Here is a 19,269-nt window from a genome sequence, read left to right on the forward strand (position 1 = left end):
GATGTTATTAAGTTTAACACTCAAACAAAGTAAATAAATTATAATAAAAGTACTTAAAATGCAGAGAGATATTATAAACCCTTTCCGGGCAAAAAAAAAAAAAAAAATCCTGCCGTTTTTATTTCATCGAACTTTAACAAAACAATAGAAACTTAAAGCTGAGGAAATGAAAAGTGTATAAAAAACACAAAAAGAAGAATAAAGGAGGTACTACTTAGCATATGAAAACAAAAACAAGCAGAATCTAAAGCTTTTAGTGGGTCGGCAATAGCATTGAGTCATAATACTTTGCAGAGAACGCAGGAATTAACCAAGAACGAAAAAAGAGTTACCAACTTTTAGCTACAAAAAGCCTTGGGAATTTAGGCCATTATCAAGACGTCCAAAGATCTAAGCTTTATAAAACTGAAGCATCAACTGAGAGAAAAAGAGTGCGAGAGTAATCGACGCGCAGAAGGAGTCAAACAAAGAAGTGAAAACCAGAGATGCAGCAATGGCAATGAGAAAGAGGTTCTGTTCAACAAAATGTAAGGACTGATATTGCGACGAATACAGTGTTTCCGTTTGTAAGAGAAATGGCAGGGTCTGCACGGCTTCCGGTCGGTAAACGTTTGGATCATGAGATGTAAATGAGATCCTCTGATTGCTCAATCGAATGAGAGAGAGAGAGAGAGATATATAATAAAAGTTCGAAAAGTTTATGCTTTTATTATTTCCCTTCGAAATTACATCATGCAATCTTACATGTTGAACAAGCCATTCCCTTTGGTGGGTTGCTTGAAACAACTCTGGATGAATTTATTGAAAGGCGGGGGCATGTTCATGATGGGAAAATACCAGTAAATGAACGGTCAAGGACTCTTGGGATCGAGTAAATAACATTCATTGTAGTTTGTACCTCCCTCAAAATCAAGGGATCACTCACGTGGATCCGACTCAGCACATTAGTATTCAATTCATTAAATTTATCTTTAAATTTTAATAAAAAGTATATATTTTTTATATATTTATAATTATACTAATCATATGTTAATTAATAATTTAATTTAATTCTTATATTATTATTACAAGATAGTTAGAGATTAAACATGAATAAAAATGATCATTAGAGATTAAAAGTAAATAAAAAATAGATTTGATGAGTGAACAGTAATACTTTAAATTTGAAGAAACCTATAAATTTACTATAGCTCAAAATTTCACATTTATTTCTGTGGTTAATATAATGCAGCTCTCTTTTGATGAAATTCATTATATTTTACATTTGACTAGACTTTTGATGAAGTCAATACCAATGCTCTCAGAAGTTTCCTCTCAGATCGATCAGAGGATCATGTGCGTAATTATTAATTTTTATTGTCGAAAAAATCTAATTGTAAGTGATTCTGCACATTAATACGCACACTTATTCAATATGATTAGTCAGAAAGTAAATTTTATTTAAAATAATACTAATTTAAATTTAAAATATTAATACGAAAATTGGTATGCAAACTTTCTTATATATAACAAAACTTTTCATTGTCTTCGGTAATATACTCAACGAGAAATGTTAGATATTTAAACACTGTAAATCTGTGCATTCATTGAAAAAACGTAGTGATTATTATTAAAAAAATAATTTTTTTATATAAATTTTAGTTTATATATCTTATTTTTTTAAATAAAATATGTGAGTGTACTTCTACATTTTAAAATTATAAATATTATTTCTTAATTAATATTTATTTATTATAACTTATAATTTTACTTACTAAAATGAAATATCTATCTGTACATCTTACTGTTCATGTAAACAGTACAATAAAAGTAAAAAAAAGGTAAACATTGGTAAAAATGTCAACAGTTTTCATAAAAATTCGTGAAGTCCTGCGTTCTCCGTAAAAAGTTCGTGAATTCCTACAAGACTACTGTCAAAATATTCAATAATTTACATTAAGACCCGTTTGTACGAATTCACTTGTTTATAAATATAAAAGAATTGTGAGAGGAGATATGTTTGAATATTAAAATAAATTTAGATATATTTATAAAAAATTAAAAAAAAGTTATAGATTTCATATGTAAAGAAATATTAAGTTGAAAAAGGTTTTGAATCTTATATGTGAAGAGGTTTTAAGTTCAATGATGTGTAGTGATTTGAGAGTTAAATATTTAGATGTTAAAACTCAATTTAAAATTAGACTGAACTGAATTGATTTCAATTCGATCCAACATCCAAACGGGACCTAAATAATTATGAGTGATTTTAATGAAATGATCTTTCTTGACTTTTACTCTTAGCAAAATTCTATTTATCATCTGCATATCACATACTATATATATATTTTTTTCTTATTAAATATATGATATATGAATGATGAGTAGAATAATTTAGTTAGTTTAAGAAGAATAAAATAAAAAATAAAAAATAAATAAAAAAATAAAAATAAATATGATATGTAGTATATAAAAATGATGAATAATAAAACTCTTTCTTAAGTAAGCAAGTATTACACACAGCCACGGGAGCAGAACTAGATGAATTGTTGGTACTTCATCCACAAAATTTCAGCCCCCAAAGCAGTGTATATTTGTTTTGTAAATAAAATTACTAATTTCTCTTTTATATATATCCACTAATATTTTTATTATGCTGAAATATTTATTTTAGAAATGCTAAATTTACCGAAAATGTATTTTGAAAGTGTGTCTTGAATTCTTTTTTTTTTACTTAATGATTAAATAAGTATTTTAAAATAATATTGTGAATTTTTTTTAAAAAAAATATTTATGATGATTAAAAAATATATGAAAAAATAAATTAAAAAAATGAAATATATCGGGACAAATTTTCTGGTGGTGTAGTGTTATTCTATTTATTTACTCCGTTTGTTCACTTTCTTGCCTTGGAAGTTGGAGCTTAGAAAATTGAATTCCCCAAAATTCATCATTGAGAATAGGAAAATGCTATGCATCTGCCCCATACCGGCACACACTTCACATTACTTTTTTTTTTTACACTCAATAGGTTGAGTGTGTGCCGGTGTGGGGCAGATACAAATATTTTTTCTTGAGAATATTTTCCGAGTGATGAGTTTTAAAATTATCCTAGAAAATTGGTTGAGTTTAAATAATCGCCTCTATAGATAAGTATTCGCTTCTATAAGTCTCGTCCCTAACCAGTTTCATCTACCTCGTTATAAAAATATCAGTCCAGACAATTTTACCGCTTTAACAGCTTAAATACTCGACTTCGCTTTCTTTTGGAACCAAACCAACAGAAGAGTTGGAAAGCTGACAAGCTGTACACAATCCGCGCCTCATATCAACTTTAACCTCAGAGAGAGAGAGAGAGGGAGTCAGAAGACTACGGGAAACCAAGAAAAAAAATGAAGCTGAAAGTGTACGCGGATCGGATGTCCCAGCCGTCTCGGGCCGTTATTATCTTCTGCAAGTAATTCTACATATTCCCTCACCATCCTTTTCATTCTTTCTCGAGTATTTGTTATATTATCTTCAATTTTTGGTATAGTTCTATCGTTATCTACTGTAATTGGAATCTGGGTTTTCCTCTTTTTTCTTTTTGGGTGCTATCAGGGTTAATGGAATAAACTTCGAGGAAATCAAAGTGGATCTGTCCAAACGCCAGCACTTGTCTGAAGAGTTCAAAGGTACACACATATATGTATGTATTTATTTATCTATACATACATACATTAATACCTGTGAGCGCGCATACGTACGTACATGAATTAATCTTCTGAGTTCGGCATGTTCATATTGATCGAATTCATGGCCTTGCTAATGTAATACCTATGGGCTGTTTGAGAGAAAACACGGATAACACTGTTGTTACCGTAGGTGAAGAAAGCAAGACTGCAAGTTTTTAAAAAAAAAAAAAAAAAAGAAAAGAAAAAGAAAAACCTTTTAGACAATGGAATTGTAAAGTGGATGTGATGAAGCAGATGCATCTGTGGGTTGGGGTGGAATGAGCTCTCGGGTTTGATTCTTACTTTTGAGCTCACTTCTTTCTTCCCCCTTTTATGTATTTTCAGAAATAAACCCTATGGAGAAAGTTCCAGCTATTGTTGATGGAAGATTTAAGTTGTTTGAGAGGTAATCAAAAATTTCGATTCCATGCTTCGTCATAATTTGGTAGTTTTCTGCCAATAAGATTTGATTTCTTGAAGAATTGGAAGGGAATTTTCTCAGCTTTTGTAATCAATACTGCAATTGAACTATCATGGGGAGAAATTTTAATTCCAAAAGCATGCACATATTTGGTCGTTGCAGAGACGAGGGTTTGCATTTCTTTTGAAATATTGGCTGTGTAATCCACCAATTGATAGTTATTTTGCTGATAGCAGTGAGTAGGTTCTTATGGGTTTCTCTGGTTCAAGTGCTTCTCTAGGAGATTATTATCATAGCTGTGGGTTCCTTTGGATTTCTATCTCTTATATAATATGGATATTTATGATATTTTTGTTGGATTCTCTTAAAAACAATGGTGTAGATATCTATGATGAATCATGCCAGCCTCATTTCTTATATGTATTATTCAATTTTAAGGGTCTGGAACGTGCACATTGTGGCTTCTTAATGGCCATCATCTAGACTAAAGCTCAATGCTGCATATGTTGTCATGCTTCTATATTTTAGTTGTTGTCTCAGTTGACTCATCGTTCTTTGTTTCCTTAAGTAAGATCCACCCTATGCATACATATATAGTTATTTATAGATACTTGTTATTCATGCTTTTGGCCTGTGATGCTTATAACTAGACTTTAATGAAGTTTTACTTATAATTTATGCTGTTAAAGATCTGCTATGTTTTATTCTTTCTCAATTTACCCATTGATTTGAATAATGAAACTTTTCAATTTATCCATTGATTTGTCTAATGAAGCTATTTTTTTATTATTATTATTTTTTTTGCAGTCATGCAATTCTTATCTATCTTGCTTGTGCATTTCCTAGAGTCGCAGATCACTGGTAAATAGAGTGGCCCTTCTTGCAGTTAGTTTCCAGGTTATGTTTTATTGACAATCAAAATATGTGATATATGTGATTTAGTCGAAGGATGGTGCAGGTTTTGGTTAGTACATGAATATGCGGAGTGATTTGGTCTAATTCAAGTCTCACTTTTATCCAACAAAACCAAGGAGCAGACGTCTTGTTTGCTAGGAGTCCTTGACCACAGTGACACTCTGTTTTATTCCTTAAATCTAGATTCAGGTTTTAAATTGACACCTCACCTTAGTGTATAGAAGAAGAAAACTGAATTTCAATTAGTAGGGCATGTCTGTGTCTTAAATTTAAAGGATAGATGTATTTGACATAAAATCACTCCAACTTAGATACCGGTGTGTGCATAAATTAGGTTAAAATCTTGTTCATATCTACGAGCATCCGGCTGCAGAAATGTTACTATTTCCTGGTGGTTTGTTGTGTTCCATATTTAGTCCCAGTAATTTCATTTTGCGGCCAGGTTTTTAACTTCCTTTTCTGTTCATACCATCAGGTATCCGGCTGATGTTTCCAGGACAGCGAAGATCCACTCGGTATTGGATTGGCATCACTCTAATCTACGCCAGGGCGCAGGTGTCAACTCCAAAAGATGCTCTTAGTTATTAAGTGTTATCAAATATAACTCTACTTCTCCTGATTATACATTTATTTGCATTCTAGTGGATAGACATTAATCAGCATGGAATCATTAAATATTATTCCTTCAAAATGTGGCAATACTTGTACACATATTTGGTATTTCAATGCACTTGACCAAGTTTTCTCTTTTCTGACGAGCTAGAGCTTTTTACTTGACTTTTATTATTTCAGCCTCATTTGTTTTCAATACCGTACTGGCACCAGCACTTGGTTTTCCCCTGAATCCACAAGCGGCTTCTCAAGCCGAGAAACTTCTATCCTCATCTCTGTCAAAAATAGAGTCCATTTGGCTCAAGGGGAATGGACGCTTCTTGCTGGGTGGCTTTCAACCATCCATAGCGGATCTTAGCCTCGTTTGTGAGATTATGCAACTAGAGGTAAATATATGATTCAATGCTTCTGTTGTTGGCCCTAGCTAAAAAGGGGAGTTTTGTTCTTTACTAGAGTTAATTTCTATATGGTGGCATGGTAATTGGCATTTGTTGAGATCATTGAGTGAGAAAACGTAAACATTAAACAAAAAGTGGTCATTATAAGGAGATTGCACGCTTAAAATGCTCTAAAGATAGCCCAAACCAGGATAAGTGGTAATTGGTGTTTGTTGAGATCAGTAAGCGAGATAAGTTAAGTATCTTTTTGAAGAAAAAACTACAGAAGTATACTTTATTAGTTGGAGTTCTTATCTATGGTTCTGCAGAGGGATTTATTCTTGATCTATTCTTGTTATAACTACAAGTATGTTACAAACAAAAACTAGTTATCTAGGAGACATTATGGGTCACATTGTATTACTTATTGCCATATATAGGTTTTGGATGAGAAGGATCACAGCCGTATACTAGGCCCACACAAGAAAGTTCAGCAGTGGATTGAGGATACAAGAAATGCAACAAGACCTCACTTCGATGAAGTACATACTATCCTCTATAAAGCCAAGACAAAACTCGCAGTGCAGCGCTCAGTGCGTGGAAACAGTGAGACGGAGTCTAGCATAAAAAAGTTGCCTTCAAAGATGTGAAAACCATGTTACTGTTTATTAAGCATTGTAAATGTCATAGTTTACAATATTGAGCATTGTAGAAAGATTATGTAATAAAACTCTTTGGATTTTTCATGTGGATCAAGGCTATGAAAATGTGAACTAGAAACCAGCAGTTTCGCCTGCTGGGTCACAAATACCTGACTTATCAAGTTATCGAGCAAATTACAAGGAGTTCATGTGAAATAATGTAAAATTTATTTTAGCATTCAAATGTGTTTGGATTTATTTGTACTTTTCTTTTTTACGTGTATAACCCGTTCCATGTTTGAGTCCGGGTGCTTTTGAAAATTGTGCAATGCGTTTTAAAGGTCTCGAACAATTTATTTCCAAAAGTAGTCATATGAAAGCAATATCATTTACCAAACATGTTTGGTATACTATGGCGTAAATTTTTATGAGGGATGCTAGGCTACCGCTAGGGGTGTAACCGGTCCGGTCCGGTCCGGTTTTAGACAAAATTTAGGACCGAACCGGTATGTACTGATTTTGTATTTTTCAAAACCGATTACGCCCCGATTACCCACCTAAACCGGTACCTCCGGTTTTACCGGTTTCCGGTCCGGTCCGGTCCGGTTTTCTCGTTTTTTTTAAATGTAAAAAATATATAATAAAGTATTAATTCTTATTATAAAATGTTATTAATAATTTAATATATATATTATGCTTAAAGCATATGATCAATTAAATTTTCATTTTTAAGATTAAACTTTTATTTTATAAATTATAACAACATTATCTTATATATAATTATATTAATAACATATGATCAAATAAATTACAAATATTCATATTTAAGATAAACATTTTATGTTATTATTTATAAATTATAATATGAAAATTTTTCATATATAATATATAATTATATATATTATATATAAAAATTTAACATATAATTATATATTATATATATAAATATTTTGTATAATATATAAATTTAATTTTTATATTTTTTTTTCCAACCGGTCCGGTTCGGTCCGGTCCGGTCCCGGAAACTAAGAAACCGGAACCGGACCGGAACCGGCCGGTTTTCATAAAATAGGAACCGGTTCCGGACCGGACCGGTTCAAAACCGGACCAACCGGTCCGGTTCGGTCCGGTCCGGACCGGTTTTCCGGTTTAAATTTACACCCCTAGCTACCGCCCAGCTGTCACTGCTGGGCGTGCCGTGCCGCTTAATTAAATTTCATATTTTTTTAATATTTTTAAATATCAATACATTAATAGTCACTTCTTTAATTAAAAAGTAAAAAAAAAAAATTAAATACATGAGCGGTCAAAATGAGAGGATAAAATGAGAATGCATATTAACATTATTCAAATTTTATTCATTGAATTTAGAAACAGAAAATTATTCCGACTGACACATGCATTCACAAAAGAAATAAACTTTTCATCGCCGAATCTAAGAAAGTTGGTTTACAATTTGAAGGTAATAGGTGCACAATTTAAGAGGTGATCGGTTATGAAATCAACATGTATCTAATGATCTACATCTGTTTACATATTTTCTTCAATGAAAACACTACCGAAATTTGTTTCTATGGAGAACCTTCACTCCTAGATGCATATAGATAGATGAAAAAAAAATCATTATTGATTACTCAATCGTTATCCCATGTATCTCCAGGTTGTCCAGCTTCCGGGGTCTCCTATAATACTTCAACAAGAGGGAGCTGCAAACAACACTGACAGATGAGGCTGCCATTGCTGCTCCAGCAATCCATGGCGGCAAACGAAATCCAGTAAATGGAAAAAGAAAACCTGCAGCAATTGGGATGCCAAGAATGTTAAATCCCAAAGCCCAGATGTAGTTTAGAAGTATACGCGAGAAGGTTTTCCTGGAAAGATCAATGGTAGTTATAACATCCTCCAAGTTGTTCCTCATTAGAACAATGTCCGCTGCCTCAATGGCAATGTCTGTGCCAGCGCCAATAGCCATTCCGACATTTGCTGCTGCAAGTGCTGGTGAGTCGTTCATGCCATCTCCCACCATTGCCACAATGTAACCTGAAGCCTGTGAACGAGGAAAAAAAATAGAGATATGTGCGTTTTATCATGAAGATAAAGTCTTTGAGCACATAACAACATTGAACTTGGTCTAGGCCTATGACTATATCCCAGTGTTAGTCATGACCTTAGAAGTAATTATCGATGTATACAGCAAAAAGATGTTAATGGAGGTGGATGAATTGCCTTGATACATAAAATAATTGTTAGATAGTCCTAGGATACCTATAAGTGGTACTCCTATCCTACCTCAAGACGATATGCCATTATAAATTAATGCTTATTTAACCAAATTGAATGACACGACATCCTTTGATATAGGAGGAGCACCTTGTCATCCATATCTCTCAATTGCTTGATAGATAGAAACTGCGGCATGTATCCATATTTTCACACAATTGTGACATCAAAAAATTTTACTAACCATGTACCTGAAAATCCCTCACTTTCTTTGCTTTGTCTTCTGGTTTGGCTTCTGCAATGACAGTTTCAATTCCGACTTCTCCAGCAACGGAATTGGCAGTGCCCCAATTATCACCTGTCACCATTATGCTCCTAATCTTCATAGACTTGAGAATGGAAATGACTTGTCGAGCACCTGGTTTAAGAGGATCAGATATGGCCAGAACTCCAGCCACCTCCCTATCTATAGCTACTAGAATCCCAGTTTGAGCCATCCTTTCAGCTTTTGCAAGTATATCTTCAGCATCCAATGGAATTTCAACGTTCTGGTTGAACATCAAGCTTTTGTTTCCCAAAATTATTTCCCTATTTTGAACGTTGGCTTTCACTCCATGGCCAGTAATTGAGATAAAGGCTCGTGCTTCTGGCCAGGATGGATTCTCTTTATCTTCTACGAAGTTCTTGGCATACTCCACTATGGCCTTTGCTAATGGGTGTTCACTGTTCACCTAGTAGAGATATACCAGGCCAATATTATCAGTGCCAGAGATACATAACATCACTCTAGCTTCAAAGATAAGATCTCTCATCTATTAAAGAGTGATATTCTACAGAAAAAGAATAAGAAAAGACCGAATACCTCTGTTGCAGCAATTAGTACATAGAATTCTTGAAGCTCCATTTTTTTCAAGAGTTGTGTGTTAACGACCACAGGTTTCCCTACTGTGAGAGTCCCCGTCTTGTCAAACATGATGCAGTTCGCCTACAAGAGCAAACATGCACACAGAAAGCAAATATGAAGAATGCTGTCAGGCAGACACTTAACAGTATCTATGAATATATAGAAGAAATTTGGGAAGCCCTCAAGCATTTGGGTGGTGATTGAACTTGTACTATTCCTAAATCACTTCCTACTTTTTCTCTCTTTTTGGCAACTAGAGAGTAAAATGGAAAAAATGTTGACTGGGCGGATGGAGAAGTGTACCACGAGAAGTGATTGCAAAAGGAGAAGCCTTAATTCTTATTGATTTAATGTAATGTTGAAAACAGTATCCCTGGGACAAGCTGCAACTTCAAAGAAATTCAATATAAATTGATTGGTGGAAATCGAAGAATCAAGATGAATTCCACATGCTACCTTATGAGCACTTTCCAAAGCTTGGCCGCCTTTAATGAGTACACCTTGAGATGCGCCAACTCCCGTGCCAACCATAATAGCAGTTGGAGTTGCTAGGCCTAGAGCACAAGGGCAGGCAATGACCATGACAGAGATACCAAACTGAAGTGCAAGTTCAAAGCTACTCATGGAAGATGGAATCCATGATTTTGGGTAGGCATGAAACTTCCCAGCCAAAAACCAGGTAAACCAAGTTGACAATGAAAGTATAATGACCTGCAGAAAAAGCCTATTTCTTTAACAATGGCCTCCACAAGCCAAATAATTGAAGTAAAACCGCAGGGGAAAATTAATCAAGAGAGAGAATAAAGCATTTGTAGTTTGTACTAACTCACCAGAGGCACAAAGTATTTGGAAATGCGGTCAGCATACTTCTGGATAGGAGCTTTAGCCATCTGTGCTGACTCAACAAGTCGAACAATCTGAGAAAGAGCAGTATCTGATCCTACTCGTGTTGCTTTAACGTGCAATACCCCATTCTCATTCACACTTCCTCCTATCACTGTGTCTCCCTTCCGTTTTGCCACTGGTCATGATTCTCCTGTTATCATGCTCTCATTTACGTGACTTTCCCCCTGCAGAACATAACCATCTGAGGCTACTTTGGCACCGGGGATAATTTTAATTACATCATTCTTCTGTATTAACCGACCATCAATTTCTTGTTCGCTCACCTCATTTCCTTCACCGTCCAGAGTTAACAATATTGCTATTTCAGGAGTCAATTCCAAAAGCTTGGCAATGGCCTCTGATGTCTTTCCCTTCGCCAAAACCTCTAAATACTTCCCAAGTAGAATAAAAGAGATAAGCATCGTGCTAGTCTCAAAGAAATCTATACCCTCGAAATCTTTTGAATAAGTAGCCCTTAGCAATGAGTAGACAGAATAGAAGTAGGCTGCATTTGTTCCCAAAACGATCAAAACATCCATATTAGCAGAACCATGGCGCAAAGCTTTATAGGAACCAAAGTAGAATCTTCGTCCTATAATGAACTGTACTGGTGTAGAAAGCTCCCACCTCACAACCATGCCAACGGTCAACATGTTGATTACCTTAGTATCTAGTACCTGCCTAAATTCAGGGATATACATCAAAACCATGGATGTTAGAAACACAGGAATCGTAAAAACCAAACTCCATAAAAAGAATCGATAATACTGCTTAATTTCCTCCTGTCTACGAGCTTCTTTTCCTCCTCCTTTGGGGTATAAGCTTGCTTTGAAACATCCACCACCAGTAGATTCAATGACACTGATGAAAGTTCTGGGTCCTGTTATATCCGGTTTGTAAGAAATTGAAACTTTGTTGAGTTCAGGGTATATGATTATCTCTTGAACCCCAGGGATTGCTTGAAGAGACTTTTCAATCAGTCTTGTTGTATGATGATCTGTGTCTAAACCATCAACTTTAAGCTCTATGTTACTTATTTCTTCCCCAGTACTAATGAGCATGGCTTCAAATCCAGTGTTTTCTATGCTTTCCAATAGTTTATTATAGCTCACAGTCTTAGGACTATAATGAATTTCTGCTTCTTCAGTTGCCAAGGCCACTTGGGCCTTTTGAACTCCTGGAATTGCCTGCAGAGCTAATTCAATAGTGGAGGAACAGGAGGTGCAAGTCATTCCACTTATGTGTATTTTGCATACTTGAGTGGATCTCTTAATATTCTTGTCATTACTGATCAATGTTGCTTGAAATCCAACATTTTCAATAATCTCACGTATTGTTTGCTCCTATAAAATCATTGGAAATAACGATAAAAGATTAGAGCAATATGAGCAAATTCAAAAACATCACTTTAATTACCTTAAGCAATTGTCAAATTTGCCAGCAAGTGTTTGCATAGAATGACTAACCGGAACTCCACAAACACACAAAATTTCTCTGCGTCGTTTGTTTTCATAATTTTTGTCAACTAATCTCATCTCATCTAATCATTATAATTTTTTCAAATTCTCATACAAAATAAAATAAATAATTCAACTTTTTTAAATTTTAAAACAAAAATAATATTAAAAATATATATTTTAATAATATTTTATTTAATTTTTAACTTTAATTTCAATTCATATCATTTATAAAAACAAACCGAAATATTAGGATCATCATTGAAAAAAAGTTAAAAAGTAATGATTTTGTAATTAAAGCACGTAGCTTTGGGCCACCAAATCAACATGGCGTGTCTGATCCAGAAAAAAAAAGGAAAGAGAAACGATGGTCAAAGTAACCTGAAGTAGCATTATGTGGCGTTAATTAGGAAAAGGGTTCCCATATGCTTTCCTCACCCGAATTACATTGCAATCCGGAGAGGAAATTGCAGTGAATCTCGATAAAATTAATTGGCCCAAGCAAAGACATATCTACTTATTACAAAGTGTTAAATAGATTCTATCTATATTTCTTTACAAAGGAGGACATGACAAGTCTGTCAAGCAATCAAGAAAGAAAGCCAAAGTTTCTGCATAGGGAAAAGGGAGAAGCAGGCCAGGGGGCTATTTAAGAGAGAACAATATGACAAGTACTACACAAAAAAGAATAATTATTAAAAGAACATTATAAGGAGACAGAAAATAAGCATAGTAAAATGTCATGCAGCATAACATTCAAAATCCTCGAACCCTAATTGGTATTAAACCCCCAATAATGCTTATAAAACAAACTCTTTAGTACAGACACAGAGAGAGAGAGAGCACAGGCTCTATGAGAAGCGACAGAGATATCTTTCTTTACCATGGTGAGAAAAAGTACTGTCAATTGCATTAATAATCATAGTTCCAAAATTAAAATAGCAATCATGTCTAGTATTAGAGCTGTAAAAATAAATCGGAAAATTAGAAAATCGGCCTGAACCAACTCGGACTGGTTGGTTTAGTCCGATTTTGGACCAATTCGATCCGAGACCAATTCTTCCATTTTAAAAACGGTCATAATCGGTCCAATCTAGGTTTTATGTTTTCTAGGACCGGACCAGTTCGCATATTTATATATTTTTAATATTATATATAATTTTTATAAATTGTAATTATATATGAAATAATGTTATAGTATAATTTATAACATAAAATTTTAATCTTAAACATGAACATTTATTTGCTCATATGTTTTAAATATAAAATATATATTAATTACCTTTAAGGGCTTAATAAATTCTCAACATATTCATTTTAATAAATATATTAGTAATACTAATATACATTAGTATATTAATTACTATATTATCACTAACATATAATAATAGTACTATACCAATAGTATTACTATATACTAATAGTATTAGTGTATTACCAATATTTATATATATTAATATATATATATATATATATAAGTATAAGAGATTAGAGATTTAATATATATTAAAAATTGAAAAATCAGACCAAATTGAACCAGAACTAGTAAGATCGGAAGTACCGGTTTAGGAGGTAACTAGTGTGATATCGGTTATTGAAAATATAAAACCGGTATATACCAGTTTGGTCCCAAAATTTGTTTAAAACCGGATTAAACCGAACCAGTTACAGCCCTATCTAGTATGGGTTTAAACAAGACGTGTATTTTTTTTCTTGAAAATGAGATAATTTATTCTGTAGCCTAAAAGTGTCTCCCTCAATAGAATAATGAATTCTAAGTATATTAATATTCTATAATAATATTCTTTATTATAGGGAGACACTTTCAGGGCTACATTTTTACTATTATGAAATGTCTGAATACATAACATGTTCCGAATGTGACTAGAGAAATAATAGAAATACAATCAATTAATGATCAATACTAATTGATATTGATTGATAATGATCAATTAATGATTGATACAAACTATGGTATTATAAATATATTCTAAATATGATAGTATTCTATAATAATATTCTAACAGTTAGGAACATAGAGAAAAATGAGTAAAGTAAAAAATGAAAGATCAAAGATATACTGTGGCAATACAAGAGTTTAATGTAATTTATATTGGAGAATTTTATTTCGATGAAAGATTAAAGATATAGTGTGGCCATACAAAGGTTTAATATAATTTATAACAAATCTTAATTAACGGATTGAGTCGGATTAATAAACCGGTCAGGCCGAACCAAGGGTCAAATATATAGGTTGAAAATTTCATCAAAACACTGTAATATTGAATTCTTGTCGAGTCGGATCATCAAATCGAATCGCACACAAATAAAATCCCGCTCCATACAAACATGAAGTCCAACAACATCTCATAAAGTAGATAATTTTTTCTAAAAATGAAATGCTTTAACCATATTAATTTAACCAGATTCCAAAAAAACTTAACATTATATATATATATATATAGAAAGTTAATAAATAATATTTTCATATTTAAAAACTATTTTAGAGGAAGCTTGCCTTCTGAACTCCGTTAGCATCCTTTAAAAAACAAGCAAACAGCACATCAATAGTAAACCCAGGAATGATAGGAAATTAATTACTTACGTTGACAAAACTAGGGTGGTAAAGGACTTGGGCTCTATTATTGAGAACATCGACCGCGGCCTCGCGTATTCCCGGCAGCCGCATGATGGCCTTCTCGACCGAGCCGGCACATGCTGCTGAGCATGTCATGCCGATGACTGAGAACACGGCGGCCTTTGCCTCGGACGACCACCCGGCCTCCACCTTGTTTTCTTCTGGCGACATGCTTATAATAAATATCCTTGGTTCTTTTGCTCCTTGCCTGCAGGCTCCCCGCGCGGCCACCTCAATTTACTGCAAATTAATATAACTCAACTTCGATGTGCTATATAGCTACTGATCATTTGGTGGCGCACGACCGGCGACAAGCATTTGTCTCCCCCTAAATGTAAGCTTCTTTTGTTTTGGACAAGAACGTACAGCGAAGATAAGAGGGTTTGTGCTTGATTATTTGGAAAGCTAATTGGATACACATGACTTTATATATACTTTATAATATAGCAGGGCAGGATGATCTCTGCGCATTTACAGTTTAAAAATAAATAAGTACTACATGTCTGGGTCCTACCATTACTTGAGATAAACGCCATTTATGATAATATGTTAGTAGCTAGCATATCATGTGTACATTTCCGGCCACTAAACCCTAGCAAAAAATAAAAGTTTTTAAAAAGAAAGGGATCACCTTCCCCATACGATGCCCGACCGACATATTTTAGGCTTTCTGGGAAATCAAGTGTGCGGGAGTTTCATGTGAAGATCAACATGATTCGCATGCAGAAGGATTTGTCTTCTTGTCTCTGCTTACCTTTATCAGAAGACAGAGATGAAAAAGGTGATATCTTATGTCTATTCATGGAAACGGCAATCTTTCTTCTTGATCTTCTTTTTGTTATATATGCTTTTTATTAATTATTTGGCTTTTGCGTCTCTCTTGCGTACTCTTAAAGGCCGAATTAAGTTTCTGGTAGTGGTATCCGAGACGTACGAAAGCTCTCAGCGATTGAGTGATTCGGGAAGCTGCCTTAAAAGTAACAGTTCTCTAGCTAGCTTGTCAATGATTTGAGGAAGCCATAAGAGTGCCGCCCGTTTCCATCAAGATCAAGTTAATTATTAGTATATATTTATATACATAAAGACTTTCTCTGTCTGCTTTGTGTTAAACTTCTATAAGTGATTGTAGGTATTAGGAAAATGCTACATGCACCTGCAATTATTTTTATAACTTTTTATACAATTATATATATTTTAAATAAGGGATATTTTTGTAAAATAATTTTAAAAAATAAATCAGTTTAATAAACAAACAATAATTGTGTGTGTATCATTACTCAGGTACGTACGTATTACCTTTAGGAAAATACTTTAGCCATAAAAAAATTACACAAAAATAAATCTACAAATTGATGTAATTTGATGCAATACGTTAGATTATAAAGTTACTTTTAATGTAAAGTAGATCACATGAAGTCACGTCAATTTGTAAGTTTGCTTTTATGTAATTTGTTTGTATATGTAGCAGTTCTCTTACCGTAAATATCATATTGTGTATGGCATGGAATATATATACAAGATAATGTCATCTATAGTACTAGCATATATAGTGTCATCTAATTAGACTATAACACAAATATATTATATTAATATATTAGACTATATATACAACATATATATAATATCATATATAGTGTCATCTAATTAGACTATAACACAAATATATTATGTTAATATATTAGACTATATTTAGTATCATATATAGTATCATCTAATTGGACTATATATAACATATATATAGTATCATATATAGTGTCATCTAATTAGATTATAACTAAAATATATTATGTTAATATATTAGATTATATATAACATATATATAGTATCATATATAATGTCATCTAATTAGACTATAACTAAAATATAATATGTTAATAGATTAGTATAAAATTTAAATGTATTGAAGTAAACCGTTCGAACGTATTTTAACCGTTTGAACGGTATTGCATAAATAAGTTCTCACGGACGGTCATTTTTACGGACGTTCAAACTATTAACAAAACTTCATTTTCTCCAAGTGAACCGTCCATCTCAACTGTTTAAAGTCGCCGTTGCTACCGCGAACAATACCCAGTCGAAGCCTCTTCCTCTAAGTACCGGTATGCTATTTTTCTAACTATTTTGCCGTTTAAATTTAAGTTTTTTATGGATTATTTATTTAAATTAGGATAAAACAATTTATCCATCAATACTCACCGTAGATTTGCTTAAATCCATTGTATGAAGGTTTATTTAAATCTCTTTGTATTAGTTTATTGAAAAATCAATGGAATCGAAGGATTCCATGGATTTCAATGGTTGAGTCGACTCAACGTAGTCGCTGAGTTCCATTCGCATACCGTTCAAACGCTGGTTAGGGGTTCAAACGGTACTAACCAAACAAGTAACAACGTTCGAACGGTATTCAAGCCAAACAGGTTTGCATACCGTTCGAACGGTATAATTAATTTTAGTAATATTAGTGAATCGAAGTTTATCGTTATTTATTAAATTACTATTCGTATGTAATTTAGTGATTAGTTATTTATTATATTTTTATCGTTAATGTTGTATTGATAAACTCTTTAATTGTAAATTTCAAGTTGATTAAAATGTCTTCTTCTAGGGCAGGACGTAAGCGACGCAATTCAGCTGAGACTAGTATCAGTCTATGTAGGGAGATGATTGTTTCACTAGAGCGACAAGTGGAGCTTTCTGACTTCCAGAGTCTTGTCTGGGAGGGTCATTCCCTGCCACTAGTCTTCAGCAATCGTAGTTGGGGACCTATCTTAGATGAGCAGGAGGAATCATGGGAGATTATCTCCTATATTGACATTGTTTCTGAGTTTTATAGAGAGATCGGTGGTGCCAACCCATATGACGAAGGGGCATACAGGATCTCTGTCCAAGGAGTTTCAGTTGTATTTTCACAGGATGGACTCGCTGAGCATCTCGGTATTCCTAGGCTGCCAGATGCATATCCGAACGTGGTGCCTAGAGAGTCTGATCCTTCAGCTGAGGAGGAGGCACTAGTTTATACAGATGAAGTCGATACCCTTCCTGATCATGAGGTGAGGGATTTGGTTGTTGGTCCAGATGCTCCCCGTATGACTGGACGAAAAGCATCAAGTAGGCAGATCTATCTTCTTTTTTCAAGATCCTGAATTTGATAATCGCCAACAATATTGACTTTCGGCAGCACAAGACAAATGTTGGCATTAACCGAACAAAATTTATGATACGGGTCGCTCGTGGTATTCTTATCGGGATATATATTCGATCAGAGACCCGGTACATTTCGACTGATATACTGTCATTCGGGATCTTGATTACCCATTTCTGCTATTTGCCGGTGTCGTGCCTGATATTGCCGAGCGTAAACGGGAGTCGATGAGACCGATCAACAGCATCACCCTCTCATGCAATACGGGACACTCGAGACTGCGTCTTCGTGGACATGTTCCAGACCCGGTTGATCCTCAAAGAGATGCACAGCCGGGAGATCATGGAGTATCGACCGTTGGGACATCCAGACAGAACGAGGCATCAGTACAAAGCGCTACTTGTGAGGACATGGCCAAGGTCGTGCGTGTAGCGATCAGCAGACAGACATCAGCGTTAATCGATGCAGTGCATATGGAGGTCCGTTTTGCTGTGTCTGAGTTTCGTACAGAGATTACTTGTACCATCTCTGAGTTACGTACAAAGCTTGATGTCATGTCTGCGACTTAGGTCACCATCAGTACTCGACTGACACAAATAGAAGAACGTTTAGATGTAGTCGAGAAAGTGTGCAAAGAGTTTGGGTCTTAGTATTTTCTATCTTTTATTTATTTATTTATTTATTGTTTTTAGAATGGACAATATTTAATATTTTGTAAATTCAGTATTTAAGAATGAATTAGTATTAGTTTATATGTTCTAAACTAATTATTGATTGATATTATTCCTATTATTTAATTGATAAATTTTTTATAATTACTAATTAATATAAATATAATTCTCTAAAAAAAATATATATGATCACCGTTCGAACCATAGAAATAACATTCGAACAGTATTGATTCATCATTCGAACGGTGAATATTGAACGTTCGAACAATATATCAATTTTTAGTTATAATAATGTTACTTAACGCGCCAAATTGCATGTTCAGACAATGCTGATTTATCATTCGAACGGTGAAATTGTATGTTCGAACATAGAGGAGTTTCCCGATATAATAATTATACTTAACACGCCAAAATGTACGTTCGAACGGTAAAAATTGTACATTCGAACAGTAGAATAATTTTCTGCTATAATAATATTACTTAACGCGCCAAAATGTACGTTCGAATGGTTAAATTTAATTGTCTGAACGTTAAAACATTACATTCGAACGGTTTCATTATTAGGGATAAAATATTTCGTCCCTAATTATCCCATTTGAACGGTTTTGTTCTTCTATCATTTTTTTGAGATAAAATCTGAAATTCGTCCTTAAATCTCACTTTTTGGGACGATTTTCATTTCGTTCCAAAAGAA

General features: G+C 33.8%; 1 protein-coding gene and 1 pseudogene across 2 annotated transcripts; one reads left to right on the top strand and one right to left on the bottom strand.

Annotated features, from left to right (window-relative positions):
- The first annotated feature begins 662 nt into the window (after positions 1 to 662).
- Positions 663 to 6,767, top strand: LOC108997039 (glutathione S-transferase T1-like). Of its 2 annotated transcripts, XM_035694024.1 has the most exons (8): positions 663 to 674; positions 3,324 to 3,436; positions 3,580 to 3,653; positions 4,038 to 4,098; positions 4,921 to 4,974; positions 5,504 to 5,583; positions 5,821 to 6,026; positions 6,458 to 6,767. In XM_035694024.1, exons 2-8 carry the CDS (start codon positions 3,372 to 3,374, stop codon positions 6,665 to 6,667), a joined length of 750 nt encoding a protein of 249 aa, XP_035549917.1. In that variant the 5' UTR covers positions 663 to 674; positions 3,324 to 3,371; the 3' UTR covers positions 6,668 to 6,767. The 2 variants fall into 2 exon arrangements, with proteins under 2 accessions (XP_035549917.1, XP_035549918.1); XM_035694025.1 differs by lacking the exons at positions 663 to 674; positions 4,921 to 4,974 and having other exon boundaries at positions 3,188 to 3,436.
- Positions 6,768 to 8,092: 1,325 nt separating this feature from the next.
- Positions 8,093 to 15,144, bottom strand: LOC108997031 (annotated as a pseudogene).
- Between the last annotated feature and the right edge of the window lie 4,125 nt (positions 15,145 to 19,269).

The sequence above is a fragment of the Juglans regia genome, chromosome 9, assembly GCF_001411555.2.
Source record: "Juglans regia cultivar Chandler chromosome 9, Walnut 2.0, whole genome shotgun sequence".
Taxonomy (NCBI): Eukaryota; Viridiplantae; Streptophyta; class Magnoliopsida; order Fagales; family Juglandaceae; genus Juglans; species Juglans regia.

Excerpts from the sequence above, each read along its gene's own strand:
- LOC108997039 (XM_035694024.1), top strand. The coding sequence starts at position 3,372 with ATGAAGCTGAAAGTGTACGCGGATCGGATGTCCCAGCCGTCTCGGGCC. Across the intron at positions 4,099-4,920 it reads AGATTTAAGTTGTTTGAGAG|TCATGCAATTCTTATCTATC; the intron begins GTAATCAAAAAT and ends TTTTTTTTGCAG. Across the intron at positions 6,027-6,457 it reads GTGAGATTATGCAACTAGAG|GTTTTGGATGAGAAGGATCA; the intron begins GTAAATATATGA and ends TGCCATATATAG.